Here is a 27,198-nt window from a genome sequence, read left to right as displayed (position 1 = left end):
ATAGTTTTGACAATGTCATTGTTTTCTTCTTCACGTTCCTGCGTGGTAACACTTCAGCAGGCTCATCATCACCAGTACGGTCCTCGCGGTAAACACTATCATTCCCATCTTGTGATTGGAAAGAAGCTCGAGAACTTGCCCAGGTGCCTGTATGCTATTATCTGGGCACAAACCATTGCAAGTAAGGAAACCCCCCTTCAACAGGATTCCTGTTTGTGTTGAGCTGTGATTTCTGGCTTGACAACTGGTGGCTGATAGATGGGGATTTTGGGGGGGTCTCCAGTTCTAGTGGCCAAGGCCAGGGAGTGATTTCCTGCCCTCCTAAACCATTACAGGGTACAGACAACACCGGGCCTTGTCCATGTAAAGATGCCATAAATACTATATTCTCCAAAGTCACTGTGCTCTGCTGTTCTGGAGAGGCAGCCAGTGTGTGTATGTGTGTGTAGGAGTGTGTTTGGGGGAGGTGAAATAGGGTCATCCAGGAAATCTCCAGTCTTAGCTTTGGGCTGGTCAAGAGAACCATCCCTTCACCGCCCCTACTCCAAAAGTCTCAGGTTCCCACATCCACAGGCCTCTGGGTCAGAATCGCACTCGGTCTGTAGGAGTATCCCGGGTCCAGCCCGGGTTCAACCGTGCCTCAGAAGAGCCGCGCCTGGAGCAGCCTCTCGACGCCCGGGCGGCAAGTGGCAGCAGCGAAGTCCCTTCCCCCTCCCGCACACCAGCCCTCGCCGCGATCCGCGACTCTCCCGGCCCCAGGCTCCGGGCCTCCAGCCTCCGCTTGGTGCCCAGCCAGGGAGGCGCAGTGAGGAGGAGCGGGCAGCGACAGGTCTCCTCCCGCGCCGGGGCCGCCGGGGCCTCCGGAGCCGCCGTCTCCAGCGCGCGTTCTTGATGCAGGTGGCACAGCTTTCCGAGCGGGCCAGGCTTACCGGATCACGGGAGAAGCTAATCTTGGGTCTTGATCTCCCAGCCGCACAGCGGGCTAAACCGCTACTCCACTTCTTCCCATTCCTTCAACTCCTCACCCTCAAACGAACAATCCCAGGCCAGGCAGGACCGGATCACCTCTGCCTCCTCCCACTGCTCTAATCCTGCGAGCGAGGGAGGCCCCTGCGCCGAGGCGGTGGCTGGCAAAGGGGAGTGGAAAGGGGGGAAGGATGGGGCCGAGGGGTGGGGTGGTGATGAGGGGGATGTAGGAGGGGGTGTCATTTTCTTTTTCTTTCTTTTTTTTAAAAAAGTATTTCTCTCGCGAGAAACCGCTGCGCAGACGATACTTGAAGAGGTGGGGAAAGGAGGGGGCGCGGGAGCCGCAGCAGAAACTGTGGGTGCCACGGGCGGACAGGCGGCCACAGCTGGGACAGCTGCGGGCGGAGTGGGGCTGCGGCTGCCGCGGCGACGACCGAGGGACAGCCGCCGCCGCCTCGGGAGCCGGAGCTGCCGCTTCTCCAGTGGGTTCAGCCGAGGTCCCGACAGGGGTCGGGCGGCCACAGGGCTAGAGTTCCAGCCACGGAGGCGTTTGCGTTTGCGTTTGCGCCGCGCTGAGGACAGGGACGGGGGTGAGGGGCTGTCCCGGAACGTCCACAGCTGGCGCTGGCCCTCCCCTGCCTGACAGTTTCCTGGCCCGGGTCTCCCGGTGCTGGGCTCCGCGTCAGATGTTTGGGGGGCGGTGGCAGTGCCCGTAGCCGGCCGGGGACGGCGCGGCGGGCTCCAGCCCAGCGGCTTGGGAAGGGGACAGGCTAGGGAGCTTTGGGCGTTCAGAGCGCGCGTCGCGCGCAATTTGTGCCATTAAAAAGAAACCCAGTGAACTCGCCCCGGCGCTTAGGACCCTCGGGACATGGGTGCTTTGCGGTGCCCTTTTCAGGCGGCGACCAGGGGCGCGTGGGGTTGGCTGGATCCACCGCCGCCGGGGGCCTGGGTTTTTCAGCCAGCTGTGGACCAAACGGTCTTCACTTACCCAAAATAAATGCGCCACGCGCAGGCGGCGCGCGCGGGCTGGGCTCGGGAATGGGGACCACGCAGCTTCAGCATCCCGATGCACTGAATGTCTCCCCGCCTGGGCGATTTGTCTGTTGCAGCTGGCACGGGCCGCCTGAAGTGGGAGCAGCGCCTGGAGAAGGCGGGAGGAGCCCGGCCCGGGGGACGGGCGGCGGGAGCGCGGGACCCCGGCGGCGCGGCGCGCTTAAGGGCGCAGCGGCGGCCGCGGAGCAGCCCGGGGCGCGGCGAGAGGCGGCGGGAACCGGCGGCCGCTCGACAACATGCGGCGAGAGGGGCTGCTGGAGGTCGCCCTAGGATTTACCGTACTCTTAGCGTCCTACACGAGCCATGGGGCGGATACCAATTTGGAGGCTGGGAACGCGAAGGAACCCAGAGCCAGCCGGTCCAAGAGGAGAGGCGGTGGAGGACACGACGCGCTTAAAGGGTAATGGAACGGGTCGGCTCCTTTGGCGTGGGTCTCCCCTCCCTCTTCTCCAGAGAAACTGAGCGGGTCGCCGCACGATAGGTGAAGGATCCCTGACAAGACCTCCAGGAGGCACCTTAGAAGGGTGACCCAATCCTCAACACGTCCGAGGACAAACGCTCTAAGGATTTCTGCCCCAGAGGCGAGGTCATGGTTAAAAGGAATCTTGGACCATTGTTGAGGCAGATTTTGGGAGGCCAGAAGGGTTCTTGGAGGAAGAAGGGGAGGAGCTGCTGCGACTGAGAGAAGAGGAAAAGTCCATTCCTTTCCCTCCACACCAGTTCCGGTTGGGTTTAGGGGAAAGCACTTTTCCTGTGGGCACCTTTGCAGAGGGTCCATTTGTAAGGCGGCAAGGAAAGGAAGGGATTCCAGGGGCAGACTGTCAAAGAAGACACACAGTTCACTGTTGGCTGTCCTCTAATTATGCTTATGAAACCAGGGACTGGGTTTTCTGAGTGGCTCAGGTCTTCAGATGTCTGCACTGGAAGCGCAGCAGGGCCAGTTTGGGGGTGTAAGGAGCTCTTCATTTCACTGGGGCAGTAACCCTGCTGTGACCCCCCGTTAAACGGGTGTTTTAAACCAGTGGTGGGTGTGTGTTATGTACATGCAACTGAGCATTTCACCAGCTGCTTACGCCCCTACTACAGAAAATGTTTCAGCAGGAAGTATTCAAATTAGGCGGATTGACTGTATAAGGGTTGTCAGTTCTCTGAATTGAAGAAATGTGGGAATACACGTCTTTTAAAATTGTTCAGATTGAAAAAAATCTTTCTGAGATTAAATTCAAGCCTCCATCAAAGCAGCAGGATGGACCATAAATGACCCATTTGATCTCCTAGGAGGAGCGTGTTCGATGAACCCAGACAGGAAATACTCAGAGGTTTTCTGTTAAGTTCTTATGATTCTCATTGTTGCCTCCACCCCACCCTTTTTTGAGTAGTTCTGTAACTTGATTGTAGGGCTTTGAGTGACCAAGTGATGTTTGCTGGGATATGTGGCTGAACATTACACTTTGTGTGTGTGTGTGTGTGTGTGCTACACGCTGTTTTAATATATATGTAGTGACATTTGTGTTTGTATAGCCGAGGTGGGGAATTAAAAGTGCAGTAAACTGACAGACCAGGTTTTGAGTCCTGGTCTAGCCTGGGGACGAGACGTTGTCAGAGCCAGCTCTTAGGCTGTGATGAGATATGTATGGTTTTCTGACCCTAGGAAATAGTTATGATTGATTTAGTTCCACCTTGGTCTTTGTGGAAAGTGAACCCAAGATTCCCACAGTGCTGGAAAGAAAATTTGCTTCTCACGGTGAGCTGGACCCTGGTCAGGCAGCGGACAGTTACTGCTCTGTGTGTGAGGCCCACTGCCCACTGAAGCTCTGATTTTTGTGTGTTCTCAGGAGGACCTCATTTAGCCCAGCATCTTTCCTTTGAAAACATTTCTGCTATATATAATATTATCTTAATATCTACGCCTGCTGCCGTGGTTTCTAGAGACAGAGAGGAAGTGGGGGTTTCATTCTGGGGATGGAAATCTGCAGGGAGACATTAGGCCTGGCCAGACATTTGTCTCATCTCTATGTGCTATCGCCAAGCAGTGCGTTTCCTGGGGAGGCACAGGCTCAGTGTGCAAATGGAAACTAAGCTCTGCTGCTTCACAGGATGTCCACACTTTCACTCACACCAGCACTTACTTCTGTTGGGTTTTGCATGTTTTATGACTGTGGAGAGATTACCCTCTGTTCCCCTCAGCAGCCGGTCACTAAAACAGATGCTACCCTACGGCAAACTATTTATAAAGCCTTCCTCAAAACATGATGTTAAATATAACGCCAACCATGACTATTCCTAATTCTCATATTCTTTTTAAGATTTTACATATATAAAGGTTTTTTAAAAGTAATTACAATTAACCGTTATAGTATATGTTAATATCATGAACCTTTATAATGTAAGGGTTTTTATTTTTATCATTTTCATATTATCTATAAGGTTTTATATAGATAGGTAAAAAGGATAATTTAAAAAGATAGACAGTTAAAAGGATTTCTCTACCTACCACTCAGAAACTATTTTCTTGTGCATTTAAAAATTAAAAATATGCATATACAAATACATGTACACATAAATATATACGCATATACACACACATATATATGTATGTCCTTTTTAATACATGGACTGTACTGTACGTCCTTTTTTGACCTTGTTTACTCTTAAATATCTTTCGTGCATCCACCTATTAAATCATTTGGATGCACCTCATGCCTTCTCTCGGCATATAGAATTCCTTAATGTGGCTGAAACAGTTCCCTAATATAATCTTTAGATTATATTAATTTTTTGCAATTACCAACATTCTTCTACATACCTCTGATGTGTATATGTACATGTGCAAATTGATATGTGGTATAAATTTCTAAAAATAGAATTACTGGTTCAAAAGTTTTCAGATTCATTTAAAATGATGATCAATTCTGATGTTAAATTTGAGTAGCATTTATTTAAAATGTATTCTCTCTGCTTATTGCTGTTACAGTCTCACATGAATAAGTCTTTGAACCATGCCCTGCTGTATAAATCATCAGGGAGAGCAGTTGTGTGCTACATTTTTTCCAGTTATTGCTTAAAATTTCTATTTTTGCTAGTTAAAATATTCCCAGCTTTAAAACTAACCTCTTTGACTACAGTAAAACCTGTTTACCATTTTAATGGAAATGCACCATTTATGAAGTGAAAGTGATTTGTAACCCCTAAGTCTGCCTGATGCCCAGTTGGTGGCAGCAACTTTCAGCACCTCACTAATATTTCCTCTAGTTAAAAGGTACTTTAAGCTCATCAGTGTCTGCTGTGCAGCGGTCTAGCCTTTCCTACAAATACTGCCTTCTTGTCTTTCTGTGATGTGACAGGTGACTACAGAATTTGCCTTGGTGTTCGTCTTGGTATATGTATTCCTGCCCTGTCAGCTGCCTCACTTCACACACTAGGGAGACCTGCCTAGTCTTCCCCTGTCTGGGTGTATAGTCCTAGCTTGTCTTCCCCTCCCATCCTGTTGCAGGTGGTTTTTTTTTTTTTTTTTTCCCTTCCCACTGGGCAGCAGAAGTTGTTCCACAGTGGAAATTTAAGCATCCTCAAATTTCTTCCCAGTTTTTGCTGTGTTTTCTTAGAGTAAATCGGCAATTTCTGTTTTCACAGGATTTTTTTTTAATGGAATGAGTGTGGTCCACTTTCACTCTGTAAAAATTACATTTTTCTCAATTTTGAAATGAAAATTTTGCAAGTTTCAAAAATGTTTGCAAGTAATAAATACATAGTAGTTTTCCTTTGCTTGCGTGTTGCTTTACGTGTGTGAAATGACTTTATGAGAAATAGTACAATTTTAGCTTTATTGTTTAAATTTTAGTCCATCAGAAGTTTTCTCAGTCAAATTCTTAACTTGTGTGATTAGGCACGGACTGTGGGAGACAATCCAATTAAAAAAAACACACAACTAGACTTGAATAGCAGTAGTTATGCACCATTTATTTATGATTGCCTTATTGCTTTAGCTCCCAAATACGGAAATATTACAGTTCCCTGTCAAAGGGAAAAAATATTTAGAGTGAAACCCCATTTCCCCAAATCTCTGATAAGATGGATTGAGAAGTTCTGTCCTTGTTGCTTGGTTTCTAAGTGTATGAGACTGGTGGTATTTCACACAATTTGTCCCCTTGTGCGTGATTCCTTTTGGTCTTTGTTTATTTGTTTATTTTTTCCAGAGGTCTTGTTCCCAGAAAAATACACATGGAACAGTTCACACACAGGGTAGATTATGTGATGGCAAACTCCTAGGGATTAATTACACAGAAGTCTGTTATTAAAATAAAGAACGTTAACAGGGAACACAGAACAAGTTCTGTAGACTTTATAAAGCCCATTTTACTTTACAAAGAGGACTTTAAGACTTCATCTGAAGTCAGATAGGCTAATAATTAAATGTGGGTAAAAGACTCCTGCCGTGGTATGGTTTGTCCTTCTATTTATTGAAAAAAATTATGTTAAAATATTGAGACACCATTGAAAAAGATGCTCTTAAGTAGAAGCCTTCAGCAATTCCACATTTTAAACAAGAAGATGGAGACAAAATATTTATTTATGTGACTCATTTCATAACATTTAAGACATAGAAGTCGTTTACAAAAATGCATAAGTTGTTGGTATTACAAATCAATTAAAATATGCATCAGCCTCCAGTGAGATAAGGTCAGGATGATGGAAATGGAAGTACAGATATCTCTCCAAGCTGATTTGGAATTTGAAAGAATAGTGAAATGTTTCTTTCTTGTCTTGTGGAGCAGACACTTAAACAGATTATAGTATTATGCCAATGACTCTGAGCAAGCAAAACACCGAACAAATTATTAGGCTATTCATACACTAGTTTGTTTGCTTTTTCCTACAATCAACCAAACAACCAACCTAACTAATTCGGGAATGTTAGCCTTAATTTCCAATGTGAAAATAAGATTTTAAATATGTTTTCTTGAAATAGAAATAAGCTCTCCTAACAATTTCTCTGTTTCTAGAAACTAACCCAATAAATGGGCCATTCAAGCAACTTAGAACTTTTTTCCATGGTTTTTTTTGAGAAGGCTGAAATCGACAATGTATCAGGCCTGAGCTATATGACAGGCGTATGAGAGTTTAATGTTTCAAGAGTGTCAAGGTTGGTTTTCCCATTAGGTTAGAAAACCATCAGAGGCAAGAAACCTATCGTAAGCATTTAACATTAACTTATTGTTTGATGGGATTTCAGAGAGTTCATTCATTCAGGAAGCCTTAGTTGAATGCCATCCTGAATTTAGCTGTGTGGAGTGCCAGAGATATACAGCCCACAGCCTAGAGGGGCTTAGTATTTGCTAGCAGAACCAGGTGCATTATAGGAACCGAGAGCCAACAGAAAGGTTGTAGAGGGCATGGGGTCTAGGATTAAGTGAAAACAAATAAGAATACAGTTGTTGCAGTCACAGGTGACATTTAGGTACCAGGCACTGCCTTCAGGGTTTCATTAATATATATGATACCTCATTTGATGCCCACAGCATCTCCATGAAATGGGTCCTTCCGTTAGCTTCCTTTTACAGCTACAAGAGCTGAGGCACACAGAGGTTAAGTTTTAAAGACAAATTCTCAACATTAAATTTTATTTTTCCATTAACTTTAGTTATGGTTGTGGTTTTTCATTCCATGAGACTAAAATGTGGGACTAAGACATTGTAAAATTCCACTTAAAATTCCTAATATTCCTTTGTTCATTCATCCCAGGCATAGTTACTAACATGATAATATTGTGTCAGACAAGAACATTTATTTAACCATTCTGCAACGACGTAATAAAACAGGAGGAATGAAACAATGCCGGAACTGGCGGGGTCTGTGGATGGCGCATACCCTGCATTTTAGTTTTACCCTTGACTGCCTTTGAGAGTGGCGGGTGACCGTCACAGGTGCTCCCCTGCATCCCCCCGGCTTCTGCACTGCAGGCGTCTCTCGTTGTGTCCTTCAGAATCTCTCGCTCTCATGTGCCATATGAGAAATTTTTCTCAGAATAAAGTTGCAAGAGATATTTCTCTTTCCAGGTGAGGCTGGTATGCGTCTTAAGTTCTTAAGACACAATATGATGAGTTCTTTTTTAACTTTCAGCATCATTTTTTAACTTGATTGCCTGTGATATATAGTTTTTATATTAAATTGCAGCAATGATGGTAAAGAATAACAAGCTCTGATCTACCACTCACTATTGTCCTTTAGATATATTAATTAATTTAACACATACCTCCTTGTTGAGAGAGATTATACCTTCTTGCCCATTTAACACATGGAGAAGTGGAGGAATGCAGACTTTTAGTATTTACTCCAGAGATGTATTCTAGTAGGAGATAGAACTGGGAAATCTGGTTTCAGAGTCTGTGCTCTTAACCAATGTTGTTGTAACAATCTGTCATAATAAGTCTTATACCTGGTAAGTTTATTCTTTTCTCCACACTCTTGATTCTTTCATTTCCCCAATAACTTCTCCTTCCATTGCTGTGGGGGAAGACTCAATATTTATTGAAGACAGATGCAGTCACATGGCAAAGGAAGCATCACTGTGGAAATGGGATTAATTAGAAAAGACTTCTGTGACCCAGCAATTCCGCTGCTGGGATTATGCCCTAAGAACCCTGAAACACCAATCCAAAAGAACCTGTGCACCCCAATATTCATAGCAGCACAATTTACAATAGCCAAGTGCTGGAAGCAACCTAAGTGCCCATCAGCAAATGAGTGGATCAAAAAACTGTGGTACATTTACACAGTGGAATTCTATGCATCAGAGGGAAAGAAGGAGCTTATACCCTTTAGGACAGCAGGGATGGAACTGGAGAGCATTATGCTAAGTGAAATAAGCCAGGTGGTGAGGGACAAATACCATATGATCTCACCTTTAACTGGAATATAATCAACAAAAGGAAAAAGCAAACAAAAAAAAAAAAGAAAAAAAGAAGAAAAGACTTCTCAGAGAAAGTGTACCAGGGGACAGCAAACTGTGGACCAAGCTTCCTGTTTTTAGGAAGAAAGTTTTATCCAGACAAAGCCGTGACCGTTTGCTTACTTATTATGTGCGTGTGCTTGCACACTGCAGGGATAGAGTGGGAGAGTTGAGACCGAGACTATATAGCCTGGCAACAGAAAAAGGGTGCCGGCCTCTGGTCAGTGTGACAAATTAGTGGCTATTTAATAGGGCTGAGAACTTGAAGGCAGGGCTCTTGTCTGTTTTATTTATTAGTAGGGATACCTAGGAGCTGGGCACATGGTAGGTGTTCAACAGACAATTTTTGAATAACCAATTCTGATGGACTGCTTGACTGGATAAGGTAAATTATATATGTTAGAACTTGGAGGAAATATATGAGAGAAAAATTTGAATGAACAAGGCATGAAGTGAAAAGAATATGAAGTGTTTGCGATTGAGGGACGTTGAGCGCAGTGGGGCAGGGTTTCCACTGTGTGGTGCTTGGGAGCCCTGCTCTTCCTGTGGCCTGTGAGCGAGGTGCCCCCAGAGTTGTACAGAATGCAACCCTGTGAGCCTGTCCACAGGTGGGGACATTGTCAGGGTGGGAGAGGGACTAACGGACACATAGCATTACTATCTGATGGTTGTGGAAGGTGGCGATGGTGAGTTATTAAAGGATTCTAAGATGGGAACATGATCAGGTCTTTGCTACTCTGGCAGGGCTGTGAAGGGTGTATGGTTTAGAGAGCAGAGAGACTGGAGGCAGGGAGATTTGGGAGGCTAACAGAGGAGTCAGGGTGGGTGTGGACGATGGCCTGAGCAATGGCAGTGGAGGGGGAAGGAGAGGCCCAAGTGGTCTTCCAGAAGTAACATGGGCAGAACTTGACCACTAGGTTGTGAGAGGCAAAGGGGGCAAGGCAGCGAGGATGCTTCCACCTCCTTATATTATTAAAACTTCCTACCCATAAAAATATTATAGCACCATTAATGAGAAACAAAATCATTCTTAGTCCCTCTACTATAAGGAAACAAGCTATTTTCATGTGTGGGTGTTTTGGTTATCTTATTGCTATGTAACAAATTACCCCCAAGCTGAGTGGCTTAAAAGAACAACAATTTTATTATTTGTTATGATTCTGCAGGCTAGGAATTTGGACAGGGCACAGTGGGGAACCTTGCCTCCGCTCCCTACAGTGTCATTGGGGCTGGAATGAGTCAGAGGCCTCCTTCACGTGTTTCTGGTTCTGTGATTGTGGACTGGCGCCTACAGCCCTGTTTACTTTGGTGTGGTTTAACTAAATGGACAGATAGAGGAGGGGGATAGAGGAAGCAAAGGGTCACTTGTCTGACTCTGTTGGGGGACTTCCAGGTTTTAAAGCTCTCTCCTATGTGATCTGCCTGGGCCTGCCCCTGGGGATGGAGCCACATAGTGTGTTTTTTCAAGTGGGGAAACTGAGCCACAGGTGCAGTGAACAGGCCTTGCCCAGGGTGCCTTTTGGGGCTGGATCTTGAACAAGAGCCACGTGCTTTAACCTCATATGTTGACGGCAGAACTGACTCGAATGGCTGCAAGCTGGCTGGAAGGGCTCAGTGAGCTCATGGGTTCATATTGTGGCCTGCGTCCCTCAGTTCTCCTTCACATGGGCTCAGATTGTCCCCCTCTCCACATGGTCTTGCAATGTGGAGACTCCAGCAGCATAGCCAGACTTTTTACACGGTTGCTCAGGATCCAAAGACATGAAAGTGGAAGCTACCTGACTTTCCTCAAACTTAACCTAGAATTGCATGCAAGTCATAGGCCTTGCCCAAGTTCAAGGGTGTGGACAAAAAGCCCTACTTCTATCTATCTATCTATCTATCTATCTATCTATCTATCTATCTATCTATTTATTTGTTATTAAAAAGAGGTTTGTTATTCAGTTACAGTTGTCTCTATCCCCCCCATTACTCTTCCCTTCCCTACCATACCCCCTACCTTCTACTTTCAGTCCTCCCCCCCACCCCACCCTATTGACTTTGTCCCTGGGTCCTTAACACATGTTCCTTGACTTGACCCTCCCCCTTCCTTCCCCCATTACCCTCTTCCTCCTTCCCTCTGGTCACTGTCAGTTTATTCTTTATTTCCATGTCTCTGGTTCTATTTTGTTCACTTGTTTGTTTTGTTGCTAAGTTCCACTTATAGATGAGATCATATGGTATTTGACTTTTACCACCTGGTTTATTTCACTTAGCATTATGCTCTCCAGTTCCATCCATGCTGTCCCAAAGGGTAGGAGTTCCTTGTTTCTTTGTGCTGTGTAATATTCTGTTGTGTAAATGTACCATAGTTTTTTGATCCACTCATTTACTGATGGGTATTTTGGCTGTTTCCATCACTTGGCTGCTGTAAATAACACTGCTATGAACTTTGGGGTGCATAGGTTCTTTTGAGTTAGTGTTTCAGGACTCTTATAGTCCCAGCAGTGGGATTGCCAGGTCAAAAGGCAGTTCCAGTTTTAGTTTTTTGAGGAAATTCCATACTGTTTTCCACAGAGGCTGCACCAGTCTGCATTCCCACCAACAGTATACTAGGGTTCCCTTTTCTCCACAACCCTGCCAGCACTTGTTTTTTGATTTGTTTATGATGTCCATTCTGACTGGTCTGAAGTGATGTCTCATTGTGGTTTTAATGTGCATCTCTCTGATGGCTAGTGATGCTGAGCATCCTTTCATATGTCTTTGGACCCTCTATATGTCCTCCTTGTGAAGAGCCCCATGTGTCCGCAGGAAGGGGAGGAAATTGGGCGGGCATCTTTGGAGACTGGCTATCAAAGTGAAGGAAAGGATTTTTGAGAAGGATTGATGTTTTCAGTTTTAATTCTAACTTGATTGACTTAGTTCCCCACTAAAAATGTTTCATGGTATTTTGCTGCTGTGACCTTATAATGAAAAATGAACAACGTATCTCCATGTTCTGTTAGGTCACAGGTGGCAAACACAAGGCCCGAGGGCCGAATTGGGCCCTCCGCCTTGTTTTATCCGGCCCGGCACCTTGTTTCTAGCTGGTGGCAGTGCCCAGCTCTCACTTCACTGTTAAGGAGTGGTTACATTTATACAGTCCTAAAATTACATTCGCCCTTTGAAGGCAACCCCGAGGCTGATGTGGCCCCCAGTGAAAATGAGTTTGACACTCCTGTGTTAGGTGAATGTTAAGGGCACTGTTCTTAGCTTGTCCACAGTTCCACATTTAAAGAATTCACAAACCTTAGCAATAATATTACAGTTCCAATAAACTGGCCAATTTTGTTTTGTTTAAATATAAGAATCATGAAACTCCTAACATCCCCCCTTGTCCTTTAGCTTCTAAGAAACTCAGGAAGAAATTTATTTTTTAAAGTATATTTTACTGATTATGCTCTTACAGTTGTCCCATTTTTTTCCTCTTCTATATTCTCCTCCCCCCTCCCCCCACTCCCACTAGCATTTCTCCCCCCCCCCCCCACTTAGTTCATGTCCATGGGGTTGTACATGTAACTTCTTTGGCTTCTCCATTTCCTATACTGTTCTTAACTTCCCCCTGTCTATTTTGTACCCACCAATTATGCTTCTTATTCCCTCTACCTTTTCCCTCATTCCCCCTCCCCACCGATAATCCTACATGTGACCTCCATTTCTGTGATTCTGTTCTCAGGAACAAATTTAATGCACAGTCACTTTAACTTATTATTTTAGGTATTTGGTTTGTTTTGCCTTCCTTTTATATGGGATTTTACTTTCAATTTCTATTAATAGCCTAATTTTTATATATGTTATAATTTATCTTAAAAGTTTTTTTTTAGAATCAGGGGTTGTAATTAATAAATAAACAATGTACAATAGCCAACAGAGTTAGTGTTGTAGGGAGCTGAAGTCTATTTTTTTGTCATAAATGGAGTAGCCACATTTTTAATAGAATAAAACTGGGTTAGGAATACAGCCAAGTTTTTATCGTAGATCCAATACCATCAAAGTCTAATTTTAAGTCCTCGTGACTTTACCTCTTTCTCAAGTGGCTTTTTTGTTGAAGTTATTACTGAATCCATTTATCAGCACCCTCAGTTTGGAAAGAAGAGGGGACTGTTCCCTGTCACCGCTGTTCCCAGGCGAAGATGTGTTCCACCCGTCAGGTGGGCTCAGAGTGGGAGAGCTGCTCCATTCGACAAGTTGCTTGGTTCAGAGTTCGGAAGGGTTGTGAATTCCTAGACCATCAGTCATACTTACATTCAAATATAAGTATCCAAACACATTAAGTCCAAATATAGTACCACCATTTCACGATGTGGGTGCCGGGAGACAGGATTTATGTCTGGCCTATGGACACGTTATGTCTGCTGTTGAGTTCTTAAGTGTGTGGTTTTGAACTCAGCTATTCTGACATCTCTATTAATAAAGAGGATGTATTCTGGAGACAGGCTTTTGTTTTGTTTTCTTTTTCTTCTCCTTTTCCTCTCTTCCTTCTTCTTTGTTATCAATATCTTCTCCTTCTTACCCCTCTCTGTCATCATTATCCCATGTCATGTTTTCTGGCAGGCTTGGTACTAGGTGACCGGTGGCCTTACCCTGACTGTTCAGGGCACCAAGGGCTTTTGGAGGAGAGTCAGGGCATGGAAGAAAGACAGACACTTGAATGCCAGAAAGGATTCCTGTAAAAAAAATTAGAGGAATTTACTGGAAAAATCAAATCAAGTCATCATTTATTATGCACCTGTGTATAAGGTACTACATAAAGTTTGGTGCAACTTGCTCTCCTTATGAATAATGGTTTATTGTCTGCCATTTCCCTGACTCATTTGATACTCATTTATTATTGTGTAACCAGACCTTAATAGGTGCCTTTGATGCATAACTTCTAAAGACTCTTCTTGTTTTTAACTTTTTTCGCATGTGAAACATGACTCAGATCCTTCTCTGTAGTCAGGCCCCATCTTTGTAAAAATATTACCAGTTAGCGGGCTAGTAGGACAGATGTTAACAAGTTATAAATGCTGAAACCAAGGCCCGGAGAGAGTTCATTGAAAAGTGCTCAAGTTACTTATTTTTGTTTCTCTATGAACTAGAAAGCTGTGGAAGCTGAGTGACACGGTGGCAAGAGCTGATTTAAGCGGACGTGTGTCACTGCATAGGATATTATGCCTCCTCTTCCTGTTCATACCTGGAGAGGGTGACGGGTATCTGCAAGTCCTCAGCTGGGCTGCCAATAAACACACCTGCGTCCTGGGAGCACGGCCATTTTCTCGTTCTCGCCGATTTGGCCTTAGGTAGTGCGATCAGTCTCTCAGTGGTCAGCCCTGGTGGGAGGCCGGGCACCAGAGATTTAGCTCCTCAGTGCCACCTTGCAATCAGTGGAAGTCTCCGGATTAGGTGGAGTTGAATGGGATGGGGCTTTTAAAGGAAGGTAGGTATCTGTGGGGGTAGCAGTGAGGGGGCGGGGGAAGGAGCAGTGGGAGTCTTCTCTGGGCTTGTGAAGGGTAACTGTTCCCCACCTCCAGCCCACAGTCTCACTTCTGATTAGCAATTAGAATAGCAAATGTTCTGGGATGGGCCGTGGCAACTCCAGGTCTGTAAACTTCGACTCTTGTCATAACTTGTTGACTCAGTTATCCAAACTACTAATTTACACATTTAGATTCTGTGTAATAAGCACGCCAATGAGGAAAAAGCTCAAATTCTTGTCTTTTCTTCTATATCATCTCTCCCAGAAATTTTGCAGAACATCTGCCTAATGTAATTGATAATTATTTATTGAGCATTAGCTGTGTTTGAATTGGACCTAATGCTTAATTCTCAGAGTGAACACCCTGTCTCAAGACTGTTGATATTATTACCTTCTTTCCAATGATTGTAGACAGAACTATATTGCTAATATCTTTCTATGCCTTTGCTGATGAGGTTAATGTCTGAGGTGATGTGAACAAGTGCTCTGCAAAGAAGGACTTAATATGCAACCTTCAAGTGTTCAAAAAGTCCTTAATCTTTCATGGACTGCTGCTGCTTCACGCCCCAGAGTTTAGGCCATTGACCTCAGGTTTGCAAATTTTGTATCCCATTACCACCCTGTGAGCTCTATACTCTCCAGGGCCACATAGCTGATGTTTTAGCAGGAATCTGAGAAAGTGACTGAACATTTCCTGAAGAGTTGGCGAGGAGCAATTTGGCAGGTCACTCATAAAAACCCAGAGCGAGTGGCTGGGGTATACATTCTAATTACCCTGCACTGTTTCCTATTTGAGCCTGGCTGTGGGTAGCTGGGTAGCATGGTATGGCTTGTGGGACCGACTGTATTTTAAAGAACCAAGGAATGATTTTCAATGAACACTAATAAGCATTGGCCATGTTTTCAGGGAGGCGTGGGAGTGCAGACATAGACATGCCTGGGGTCTGTTAGGAAGGAACCTCAGACAAGTGGCTTGACCTGTCTGAGCCTCAGTTTCCTCACTTGTAAAACAAGATTGTAATACCTTGCTGTGTTGTCCTGAGGTTTAATGAAACCGTACATTTCTAGTTCCTACTACAGTGCCTGGTGTGCTCAGCTATGGTGATGAAGACGGTAATAATTTTGATATAGATGAGGAAAATGAGGGATGGAGTCACATAAAGAGGCTGGATTTTTATGGCCAATGCAAAAAGTTAGATGATCATTAGTATCTGGATACCACAGTCTCTACTTTCTCTTCTTGGAACTGATTATTTTCAGAAATAAAAGGAAGCAAATTTGAACTTCAACATTTTCAAAAAATGTAATTTTAATGGAAACTTACTTTTTCTGTGGAGCTCTGGTTATACCTAAGGGCAGTGTGCACTTGAGGTTTTTATTTTTAAATGTCTCCTCCCCCAAGATTGTGTTGCCTTCATTGGGAAATAAACTTACTATGTAGTATTCCTTGTTAATATGCCTGTCTCAATTCCTCCAAAGAAGTTTACATTGTTTTATTGGCAGATGTAGCAAATAGGCCTTGTGTCTTTCCTGAGGGATACTTTTTTCCAAGAGCCTTTGTGAAAGGAATTTGTATTTTAGGAAATGGAAATACTGGCCCCAAACCATTTTCTTTGGCAGCACAGCAAAGAGCACCCTGAAAGATAATACTGTTTTGCGGTGAGGTGGTTGGTCATTTTTTGAAATGTGCTTCCATTGGTTATGATCAAGTAGATAAGAAGCCATACTACCTTTCAGCTCATGATCTCAGAGGCAAAGAGATGTACTCTTTCCCAGCTTCCACACATCGATCCCCAGGGGAAGTCTCCTATAGGCACTGCTCCTATTCCTATGCCCATCCCCATGGCCAAGGAGATGGGGCACTTGGACTGGCCAGGCCTGAGCCATGTGGAATGAGTTCCTCTTAGGAAAGAGGAGTTTGGCCAGCACAGAAGAGGAAGGGATGCTAGGTGGGTGAGCAACACATCTGCACCCAAACCAAGAAAGCTCTCTTTTTCATCCACCTAGGACTTCTTCAATTCACTCTGCTATTACTGTTCTCTCTGGGCATTTTGTGGGCAGGCCTCGCTTGTGTGATTTAAGGTCAGGCCGACACAGATTGGCCACCCCTGAGATGAGCCGTGGCCATCACTTTCCAACTGAGTGTCCCCTTCCTTTGGCTTTACCCTTTGCAGCAACGTAATGTTCACTCAGTACAGAGGGATTCTCATTTGTTGTTGATTTTCTTCTCTACCCTGTTCCTCTTGAGAAATTGGAAGTATTTTTATTTTCTTTTAATGATTCCCATTTTGGTTTTAATGAGAGTTGACTTTCAAGAGATCTTAAACTACTGAACATCCGGGAAAATGGAACAAAACATACATTATCTTAATTGAGGCAAAGCTTTGGCAGAGTTCCTAAACCCCACCCCCCTACATACCAGCCCCTGGCTAACTGATGGGCAATAAACTCTACGAAGTTGTGGTTGCTTCATATTCATTCACAGCCTGTAATAATAAGAGTGCTTTAAAGAAGGAATGGTTTCAACAGATAATATTCATTTTTCTAATTGTCATTAAAAATGTTCAAATTACCTGATATTTTTCATCCCCTTTGGGTAACCACGAATACAATCAGTTTATGAAGAAGTAAAAATATAAAAAACAGAGTAACAAATACCAGGTACTGTCTATACTCTACTAACTTCTCAAGAAAGAAATAAACCTCAAATAAGAAAACAAACTTTTCAAAGTTTTGAAACCTTTCAGGAATTTTACAAGAATTTGCAAGCCATTTTTTTCCTTCTTTTTTGACTTAATATTAAGACAATATTAAGAGATATTGTTGACCATTTGACAGAATTCTAGACAACAGGGGCTTTCCCTTGACCTTGGGTTGACTTATCTGCTCATTTGTCCAAGGGCCCTTCCTTGAAAATAGGTAACACACATTCTCTTAATTTGGAGAATTGGAAAACATACCAGGGTTTCTTGCTAAATGATTTCTCTCTTTTGCTTCGTATTTCCCATGACCATAAGAATTCTTTCATTCATGAATAGAAAAGCCAAAATTCAGCCCTTTTTTGGACCTGATACAAATCAACCCCTCAAATTTATTATTATTTTTTGTTAATTGATGTTAACATAACTTTTGTTATTTTTTTATTAAGAAAGTTAAAGTATTCTTATGAAAATGAATCATGTCACTAAGTAGTTGTAATGCCCAAAGGAGCCCATTTCCTGGGCTGACACGCTCAATTATTTGCACAACTATAGTTGAGTCATTTGCTTTTGCATTCCTTGTCAAATGAACCGTAACCTTATTTTAGCCACACACTTGAAATTTGTAGAAGCACTTTAGTTAGTTTTTGCATCTTGTTTAAGATGGGAAACGTGTTGGAATTGGACTGTTATCATCTCTAAATGGAGATTCCCATCCCTCTTAAGAATGTTGAATTAGATAACGGATAAAGTGGCTCTTTAAATGCATGGTGCTGTGGTGGCATGTAGGACAGTGCGGTGATCAGGACCATCGGGGCCAAATGCTGCTCCACAGTTGTTTTTAACTTTTTTTTTTAATGTGGAGAATCCAGTATAAAACTAAAGGAAATAATACAATAAGCCTCCAGCTTCTGCAGTTACCTATTAATGGTCAATCTTGTTTTATCCATTTCTCCCCTCCCCCCAAATATTTTGAAGTAAATCCCTAAAAAATAATTTAGTGAGCATTTCAATACGCATTTTCTAAAAGATAAGGAATCTTTAAGAAACAGAAACATAATACCACCATCACATTTAATATTAACATTAATTTTAAAATATCATCAAATATCCAGGATTTAAGTTTTACTGATTAGGTCATACATTTTATTTACTTACTTATTTATTTTTTACAATTTGTTCAAATCAGGATTCAAGTAAAGTTCATATTTTGTAACTGGTTGGTATGTTTCTTAAATGTTTTTAAACATGTAGATTGGCCCTTTGTCATTTTTACCTTGTAACTTATTTATTGAAGAAATGTGCTCATGCCGTAAGATGTCACTGATGTGTGGAATCTGAAAAACCTAACAAACTCAGAGTGGAGTGGTGGTCACCAGGGACCACTTGCGGGGGCGGGGCGGGGGTTGGGGAGATGGTACTCAAATGGTAGCAACTTCTGCTTATAAGATAAATTTGGGGATCTAATGTACAACATCATGATTTTAGCTAACAATACTTTGATATATACTTGAAAAGTGCTAAGAGAGTAGATCTGAAATGTTCACACCACAAAAAGGAAATAGTAACTATGTGACGGGGTGGACATGTTACCAAATGCTATGGTGGTGATCCTTTTGCAATGTATAAATGTATCAAACCAATACATTGTACTCCTTAAACTTATACAATGTTACATGTCATTTATAGCTCACTAAAGTTGGAAAATAAGAAATGTGTTCATGTCCTGTAGAGCAGTGCTACTTAATATGCCAGTCCATAAACTGTTTATTGCCAGTTTGTAACGAGACGAGAAGCATGTGCCAGGATGAAAATTCAGTATGTCACTAAGCACACTATTTAGCTCAGCTGATGTTTTTTTCATAACAAGACTTTCTCCATGAGAGAAGCAGTGGGGTGATTTATTCCATCGTAAGCTCCTTATCTCATTACGGACCAGAATATATCGAGTGAGGACCACCACCCGCCAGTCCTGGGACCGTACTTGGAGTGCACTGCCGACTTTCTCAGGCTACTGACCGCACTCCAGTGGCGGTGGTGCTCACCTGGTTCCTCCCGTCTCCTGTGTTTGCTGTGACTTGCTTGTTAGCTCTAGAGGCAGATCCAATTCAGAATCATCTTTTTGGCAAGAAGGCTTTGTAACTGGTGTGTGTTCTCCTGTTATGAGGCCCACCATGCCTGCAAGTATCTCTTTTTGTGATGTTAACAGCCATTTGATGATCACTGTCTGGCCCCATTAATTTTTTAGGGTAGCAGAATGGGCATGTTTGAATGTGGTCATTTCCTATTTATTATCAATAGTGTAAAGTTTTACACCTAGTTTTGAACTTACACGCCTGGCTTCACGGCCAGCAGTGTCTGTGATGCTGCCAGGTCTGATTTTTCTGCACTCGTCCAGACCGACCCGTGACTTTGAGAGTTGTGGGAAAATTATTTACTATCTAATACTAAGGATTAGCAATTATTAGGTATAAAATTGTGGAAAACTTACACAGTGGAGCCTGGCACTCAAGGGGGCAGAAAACGAGGATATAATAGTGCAAGCGTCTATTCCTCTCCCCTTACCCAGCGACTTTGTTTAAAAGTCAAGATGGAGAAACTCTGTGTGTTACTTTCATTTCACAGTAAGAGTTTCAGGCCAGGGTCTTATGAAAAGATGGCAAGATTTTTGGACTATGGGTGGAAAGAAGATGTTTGCAGATACCTTAACAGTCAGAAGTGAGTGCTTGTATTCTCATTTCATCATTGCTTTCTCAGGAGTGCTCTTTTTTATTTAAGGAATGGTAACTTTTAAATAAACTTACTGTGGCAATCATGTCACAGTAGTTGTAAGTCAAATCATTATGCTGTTTATCTTATACTGTGCTGCATGTCGGTTATATCAATAAAACTGGAAGACAAACAAAAAGAAATAGTAACACTTCTTTAATTTCTATTTTTTAACATTTTTAATTGTTATTCTACTATAGTTGTCCTAATGTTTTCCCCCTTGCCCTCCTCCTCCCAGCCCACTCCCCCGTTCCCATAGTCAACCCCACACTGTTGTCCATGTCCCTGGGTCATTCATACGTGTTCTTTGACTAGTTCCTCCTCTTTCTTCCCACCATTATCCCTCCCACCCCTCCCCCTGGTCACTGTCAGTCTGTTCCATGTGTCCATTCCTCCGGTTCTGTTTTGCTCATTAGTTTATTTTGTTCATTAGATTCTTCTTTTAGGTGAGATAGTATATTTGTCTGTCTAAAGAAAACATCATCAAAATGAGAAGGGAACTGAGTTTGATCTCCAAATTATATAAAGAACTCATCTGAGTCAATGCCAGGAAGACAACCAATCCAATTAAAAAATGGGCAAATGTCTCCAAGGAGGACATACAGAGGGCCCATAGACACATGAAAGGATGCTCAGCATCACTAGCTATTAGAGAGATGCAAATTAAAACCACAGTGAGATGCCTCACACCGGTCAGAATGGCCATTGTTAATAAATCAACAAAACAAGTGCTGGTGAGGATGTGGAGAAAAGGGAAACCTGGTGCTCTGTTGGTGGGAAGGTAGAGTGGTACAGCCACTGTGGGAAACAGTAGGGAATCTCCTCAAAAAACTAAAAAATGGAACTGCCTTTTGACCCACCAATTCTACTGTTGGGAATGTACCCTAAGGGTCCTGAATCACCAATTCAAAAGAACTTATACACCCCAATGTTCATAGCAGTGTTATTTACAACAGCCAACAGCTGGAAACAGCCGAAGTGCCCATCAGCAAATGAGTGGATCAAAAAACTGTGGTACATTTACACAATGGAATTCTATGCAGTAGAAAGAAAGAAGGAGCTTCTACCTTTTGCAACAGCATGGATGGAACTGGAGAGCATTATGCTAAGTGAAATAAACCAGTTGGTGAAATAGTAAAACTTTAGTGATGAAATGAGATTTTGAAAAACACTGGTATATCCAGATCCCCACGGGGAAAAAATGCAGCGACAAGAGCAGCCCCAGTAGCTTTATTCTGCACGTTTGTGGGGCAATGGTGTGTGTGTTTGTGTGTATGTGTAAGTCACATTTCCTGTGTGAGTTTCATGTCAGTGAGAAAGATGTGCACAGTGCCTGCAGACCGATGTATTTCTACTACCTAAAGTCAAACTTGTAGGTAAACCGACAGGGTTTCAGATCAGAGGCTTTGTCCTTGGGAGCTGCTGCACAGACTTACAAACCTTTTAGGTATGTTAGGAGGCAGAATTGGGTGGACATGTTTCTCTGCTTTCGTCTCTTTCTCAGAGGTTGTCCCTGTGCTGAAGTTTTGTGCTGACATCGTCACCCCCTGTGCATAATTATAGCCTGAAACACAAATACTGTCGCACCTTCCCCAGAGTGGGAATGTGTTGCGAGGACGGTGCTGGCATCACTCAGATCTCTCACCGAGAGATCTTCTGGGTTGGATTTCAGGGAAGCGCTGCGCTGGTGTTTAGAATGAGCTGCCACTCTCCCTGTACATTGGACAGAGTGATGGTAGCCTCTTCATTGTCACAGAGGCATGACACTGTTAGGAATTTTGAGCATCATCTTGGTCACCTCGGCCTTTAAGCACTGGGTCAGATATTTGCCTGAGTGACCTGATGGTTCTGCTTGAAGCAGCTTTTCAAATGACAAGACATGCCCCTGTTCAAGTGTATGTACAAAACACATTCCAATGGAGCTATGAGTAGGTTTTGAATTATCTACATTTTGAATCTGCACATTGCTCCCCACCCACCCACTCCCCCAAACACGGAACATGTTAAGAGCCAACTGCTATTTCTTTTGTCATCATTTTCCTTTTCCAATCTACTTTGTAAGCTTGGTCTTCACATTTTTGATTTTGCAGACCTAGGAAAAGAAAACCAGAGCCCAAAAAATGATGCACAAATTAGTTTATATGAAGGCACACATTCTTTTGGGGATATTTGTGGAAACATCTGTCTAATCACTAATCTAAAAAATCTTCAGTACTAACCTTGGGATGTCTTATGAGTAAATTCTTTTGGTTTTTAATTAGTGACTAGTGACATGCTTCCATTGTGTAGCCTTTGAACAATTACTTCTTTCAATTTTAGTTTCCTCATCTAAAAATGAGCACAAAAATACATTATCTTGACAGAATTTGGGGGAAGGGTCATGATTATTTTGTAAATTATAGAGCTCTCTAAAATTTGCTAATAATTTTTATTCTACAGTGTGACTTCACATGGACTGGATAAATTCCTGATTTAGTCAGATTCCCTCAAATTTAAATGAGACTATTTTTATTAAAAGTTTTCCAGATATCTAAATGTTTAGAAATAAACACTGACACCTTTGCTGAAAATGTAATTGGAAAGTTAGAGAAAAAAAAAAAAAACAACAACTTCTCAAGTGTTTGACCCTTAATGTTCTGAACTGTTAATTTCTATGAAATAGTCTCAACAACTGCATGCTTTCAGCTAACTTCCTCTGACTTCTTAAAAACTTAAACTCTGTCAATGTTTTTTTTTGTTGGTGTTGTTCCTTAGGAACAATGTTGTCTCTGTTCTCATGAAGGAGTTGGGTAGAGAAACGTTTTGAGACTCACTGCTTCTTGACTCCTATGAAGTAGAATTAGAAATATAAGACCTCCGAAACTTTGTAACTATAAAATAATACATCTGAAACATGGGGAAACTTAGCTCTCTACACCATGAATTCCACTTATGGGTATTTTTTGGTTTTGATTTTAATTTTTTGTAATTAAAAAGAGTGAATGAAGTTAATTTGTTTCTTAGTACTAATTATCCTTTTCATTTGTTTAGTTTATTATTGAGTTTCTTCTAAGCATGTTTACCTTTTCAATAAATTCAATACTCACTACTCTGACAGGATTCTGACTTATGTTTTCTTAGTTAGATGTACATTTGGCACCCTAAACCTTCATTTACCATCTGAGATTCAGGATTGTGCTGGGTGCTGGGTGGTAAAGCTAAATCTGAACTTTCTATCTTTAAGGAACTCACATTGCAAAAGAAAGGGTAATTTTTTTGGTTTCAGGGGATCTGAAATGCTCGAATAACTTGGGTACAAGATTAAAGCCACCAAATAGAGTTCAAATCTGACCTGCTTCCTTGTTTCATCTGGAAGCTGCTCCTCCTGGAAATGGCTCACCGAACCCTTGTCCTGTGAACCAGTCATTCCTGGGGACTGATTTTATTATACCGTAGTTGGGGCTGGGGTGGGATCCTCTGGTCTCTGAAAGAAGTCAGGTACACTGAGAGTTAGAATATCCAGTTATTCCCCAGTTGTTAAGTCCCTACTTTGTGGATGTACGGGCATCTCATACTGACCCTAATGGTCTTGTGCTGGGGGTAGGGGATGGCACTAGGCCCGGGGCTTTGAGAGCTCTGATTCTGGCCACCCTCTTAGGGCTGTGTGGAGTGGCCTGAGTTTAAGGTGTTTAGTTCTCGTCGTTCTCTGGGCAGCTTACGATGGCTGCAGGGACCATAGGTTTGAGTGGCCAAGTTTCCCTCTGGTTGCCTGCCGTGGAATGTGTTTTCCCATAGAAACAACATTTTAAGCTGTGGTCAGGTTCCCAGACCAGCCTATAATAGCCCATTTAGCTGATAATGTAGCACAGAGACTGCTATTTGACTAGCCTGGGGACCAAACCACCACCTATTAACATTGTTTCTATTGGAAAAGCCATTCCGAGTTCTAAATACCAATATAGAAATGACATTTTTGGAGCCCTTCCTGTTTGTCAGTCGGGAGCTGCCAGGACTCAGAACTGGAATATCGCATCACCCTGCACTCCCAGCTCCTGAAGAACCCCATTCATTCCCCTGAGCCTGACCCCACTGGCGGGTCTCCCTGTCTTTTCCTGGGGCTGCCAGGACATTCAGAGGATATCATCGCCCTGGACAGAGCTCTTGCTTTGGGAATTTCTGGGAAACGGTGAGAGTCATGGTTTCTGTCCCCACTTTCTTCTGTGGGTGATGAAGAGGAGGGATGAGCAGTGGGAGCCGAGGTGAGCAGTGAATTCCAGTGAAGACACAACCCTGGGCTGACCTCTCACTAGGCAGATCTGGACCACGTCCTTGGTTTTCCTGTTTGTGTTGCAGTAATTTCTATAATTTTGCCATCCCTTGGGAGAGGACAGTATGGCTTCAGCTTGAGTAAATGGAGCAAATATCCCAGCAAAAGAAAATGTCTTGCTAGTGCTGGAAGTCACAGGTCAAGGCAAGGGGCTGCAGGGTTGTGGGAAGCAGTATTTTAGAAGCCGTGCGTTTTCATTGCATCTTTGGGCAGACCCTCTCAGATGCTGGAGAGATGCAACTTTGAGACATGCTGGTCTTTAGGTTTCGAGGAAATCCTTCCTCATCCATAGAGGTTCAACTGGTAAAGCCCAAACTTCATAAACAGATACACTCCTCTCCATGTTTCGATGGGAGCACCTTTTGTGTAACCAACCAGGGGTGTGAGGCCGGTGGACCAGCACGGACTCCTTCCCTTGAGAGCAGTAGGTCCAGTGCAGACTGTGACAGCAGGTTAGCCAGGTTGTTGCCCTTAGAAGTCTGGGGGCCGCGCGGCTGGTTTAGTAGTCTGTGCAGACTTTGGTGTTCTCAGTTTTGCTTAACCCAGAGCACCAGAAGCAGAAAGAGCCCGGTGCTTCAGCGAGATCAGGACTTGCTGCCCACAGCCATGTGCTTCCGGTCTTCATGGTTCCTTCCTATGACGTTGCACCCGATGGCTTTAAATCCTTCCTTTCTTTTTTTCAAAGACAATCACATCACACACACATGTTTTGGTCACCCATAAAGGTTCCCACAGGATTAAGTTGGTGCCAGTCTAAAATGACCTCCCAGATTTGGGGAATTGACTTTGCTTCTTTCTGTTTCTTCAGCTTCTTAGGCGGTGTGTGTGTGTGTCTTTGATAGGGTGACCTAAATTCTTTGGTTCTTCAGTCCTTGGGCTCTTGCTTTTGATCAACACAAAGTTCCCTTCAAAACACCATTTAGGGAAGACAGCAAGTGAAACTGTTGGTACAACAGCCTCTCTGTGCTGCCTGTGCTGTGAGGTACCCGACTCAGCAGTGGGACGAGCCTCTGTCCAAACAGCACATCTAGACAGACCTCCCAAGGCCACCCTGTGTATTTGTGATGGGTGTCGTTAGGAGCTGGCCACATATGGCAGCCTCCATCTATGGCTTTGGTCAGTGGCACCAATCTGCCGGAATAAAATGTGCACTGATTTGTGAACTGAAAATTTGTTTCATTGCTTTTGGGATTTTTTGGTTTCTTTTGACAAATAGGTAGAACCAGATATTCATATATGATTTTGTATTTTTCTCAAAGGAAATGTATTGAATCCTGAGTTGTAAACACTGATAACTTCATTGAACAGAATAAATTAATGATCAACATGTCAGCAAAGTAACCCAGGCATGAAACCATTATATGTTCAATATAATTGTTTATATGTCTAAATGCCTGTACACATTCAGAGAGGCATGAAACCTTCTCCCTTTAAAGAGATTAATTTATAAGAAATAGTTCTCACCATTAGACAGATTTCTATGTTGGTGGCATTTACAGATGATCTCTATATGACACCCAAAGGGATAGTATTGATCTTTGTTAATTGTACTTTGTATTTAATAAATCATTTAGCTCTATGTGCTTTTAAAAAGATTCCAGGATATTCTAGACATAATAGACACTGTTTCTCTGCTTGAAGAACTATTAGTCTGGGACCAGAGTGGGTGGGGGCAGGTTTCGGGGATAAGTCTCTAGACAAATAATTACTTAAAATATATAATTACAATATAGCTTGTGTAGGTTTTTGAGAGGTATGTCTGGAACTGTGTTGGTTGGTTACAAGGTGGATGGGATTAATCAGAGAGTACGGATTAACACCATGGAGAGAGATGGAATGACACATTCTGAGGGAAAGATGGAAGACGAGTTTGGATTTAGCATGTGTGTGTGATGGGGCTGGGGCGTGTGTGTGAGTGACGGCTGAGATGGTGAAGAGGAGCCGAGCAGGAGGGTGGAGGTTGGTGAAGACGAGAGTGATAGGTAGGGTAGGCCTGCCTGGTGGAGATCTGAAGCTATAATGAGATGTTTCACATTTTGAGGAGGGTAAAGTCTGTCTCCGGATCGTAGAACAGAATTAATCATGGTGAACATGGAAACATACTTAGCTACACTGTCCTAATGGAACAGAGAGGAACTAGGAAGTCAGGGAAAAAAGAACACGGCATTGGTCAACAATGAAACACCAGAATTTGGACACAGGATTTGCTAATGGAGTTAGACAATTTAAGAGGAATTTTAGCAGTGGGATGAAATAAAATTAGTGACTCCTCTCAGCAGCTGGGAAACATTAACTCATAGCTCAGATGGTCTCCTCCGGAGCCTACTCTGGACGGGAAGCTGGTCCCCTGCTCTGCACTCTTTCATCTCCCAGGCTGACCTTGGTGTCCACGTTTTACCTTTTCTGTTGGCACTCTGTGCCGTACCGACGTACATGCCTGTCTTCCTCCAGGAGCAAACACTGTCTTAGTCACTTTGGGGGGCAAGGTAACAATTTTTTTATAATACCATGGTTATGAATTATTATTACTTTATTTCTTAATAAACTTTTCATTTTAGATTTCCAAAAATTCACCAGGGTTCTACAGAGCTTCTACTCTGGACACATTTCCCTCAATTGACATCGTATACTAGTATAATTAGCGAACCAATAGTCACACATTAGTAACGACAGTGCATTCTTTTTTTTTTTTTTTCTGATGCTATAATTTTTATTTCAGAAATCTTAAGCAAAAAGTTACAGGAACTTTGAACAAATATATTCAGTTTGTACTTCTTCTTTTTTTTTTTTATTGTTATTCAATTACAGTTGTATGCCTTTTCTCCCCATCCCTCCACCCCACCCCAGGTGAACCCACCTCCCTCCCCCCTCTCCACCCTCCCCCTTGGTTTTGTCCATGTGTCCTTTATAGTAGTTCCTGTAATCCCCTCTACCCACTGTCCCCGCCCCCACCCCCGCCCTGGCTATTGTTAGATTGTTCTTA

General features: G+C 43.1%; 1 protein-coding gene across 2 annotated transcripts in view; it reads left to right on the top strand.

Moving 5' to 3' along the window:
• Window positions 1–1,295: 1,295 nt before the first annotated feature.
• FBN1 (fibrillin 1) overlaps window positions 1,296–27,198 on the top strand; it is a 225,546-nt gene continuing 199,643 nt past the window's right edge. For both annotated transcript variants that reach the window (XM_053928326.1, XM_024567296.3), the window contains exons 1-2: window positions 1,296–1,448; window positions 2,076–2,419. In XM_053928326.1, coding sequence (XP_053784301.1) covers window positions 2,256–2,419 — 164 coding nt within the window. In that variant the 5' untranslated portion in view covers window positions 1,296–1,448; window positions 2,076–2,255. The remainder of the gene's footprint in view (window positions 1,449–2,075; window positions 2,420–27,198) is intronic.

Source organism: Desmodus rotundus, chromosome 7 (genome assembly GCF_022682495.2).
Source record: "Desmodus rotundus isolate HL8 chromosome 7, HLdesRot8A.1, whole genome shotgun sequence".
Taxonomy (NCBI): domain Eukaryota; kingdom Metazoa; phylum Chordata; class Mammalia; order Chiroptera; family Phyllostomidae; genus Desmodus; species Desmodus rotundus.
This window is presented reverse-complemented; position numbering and strand designations above follow the sequence as displayed.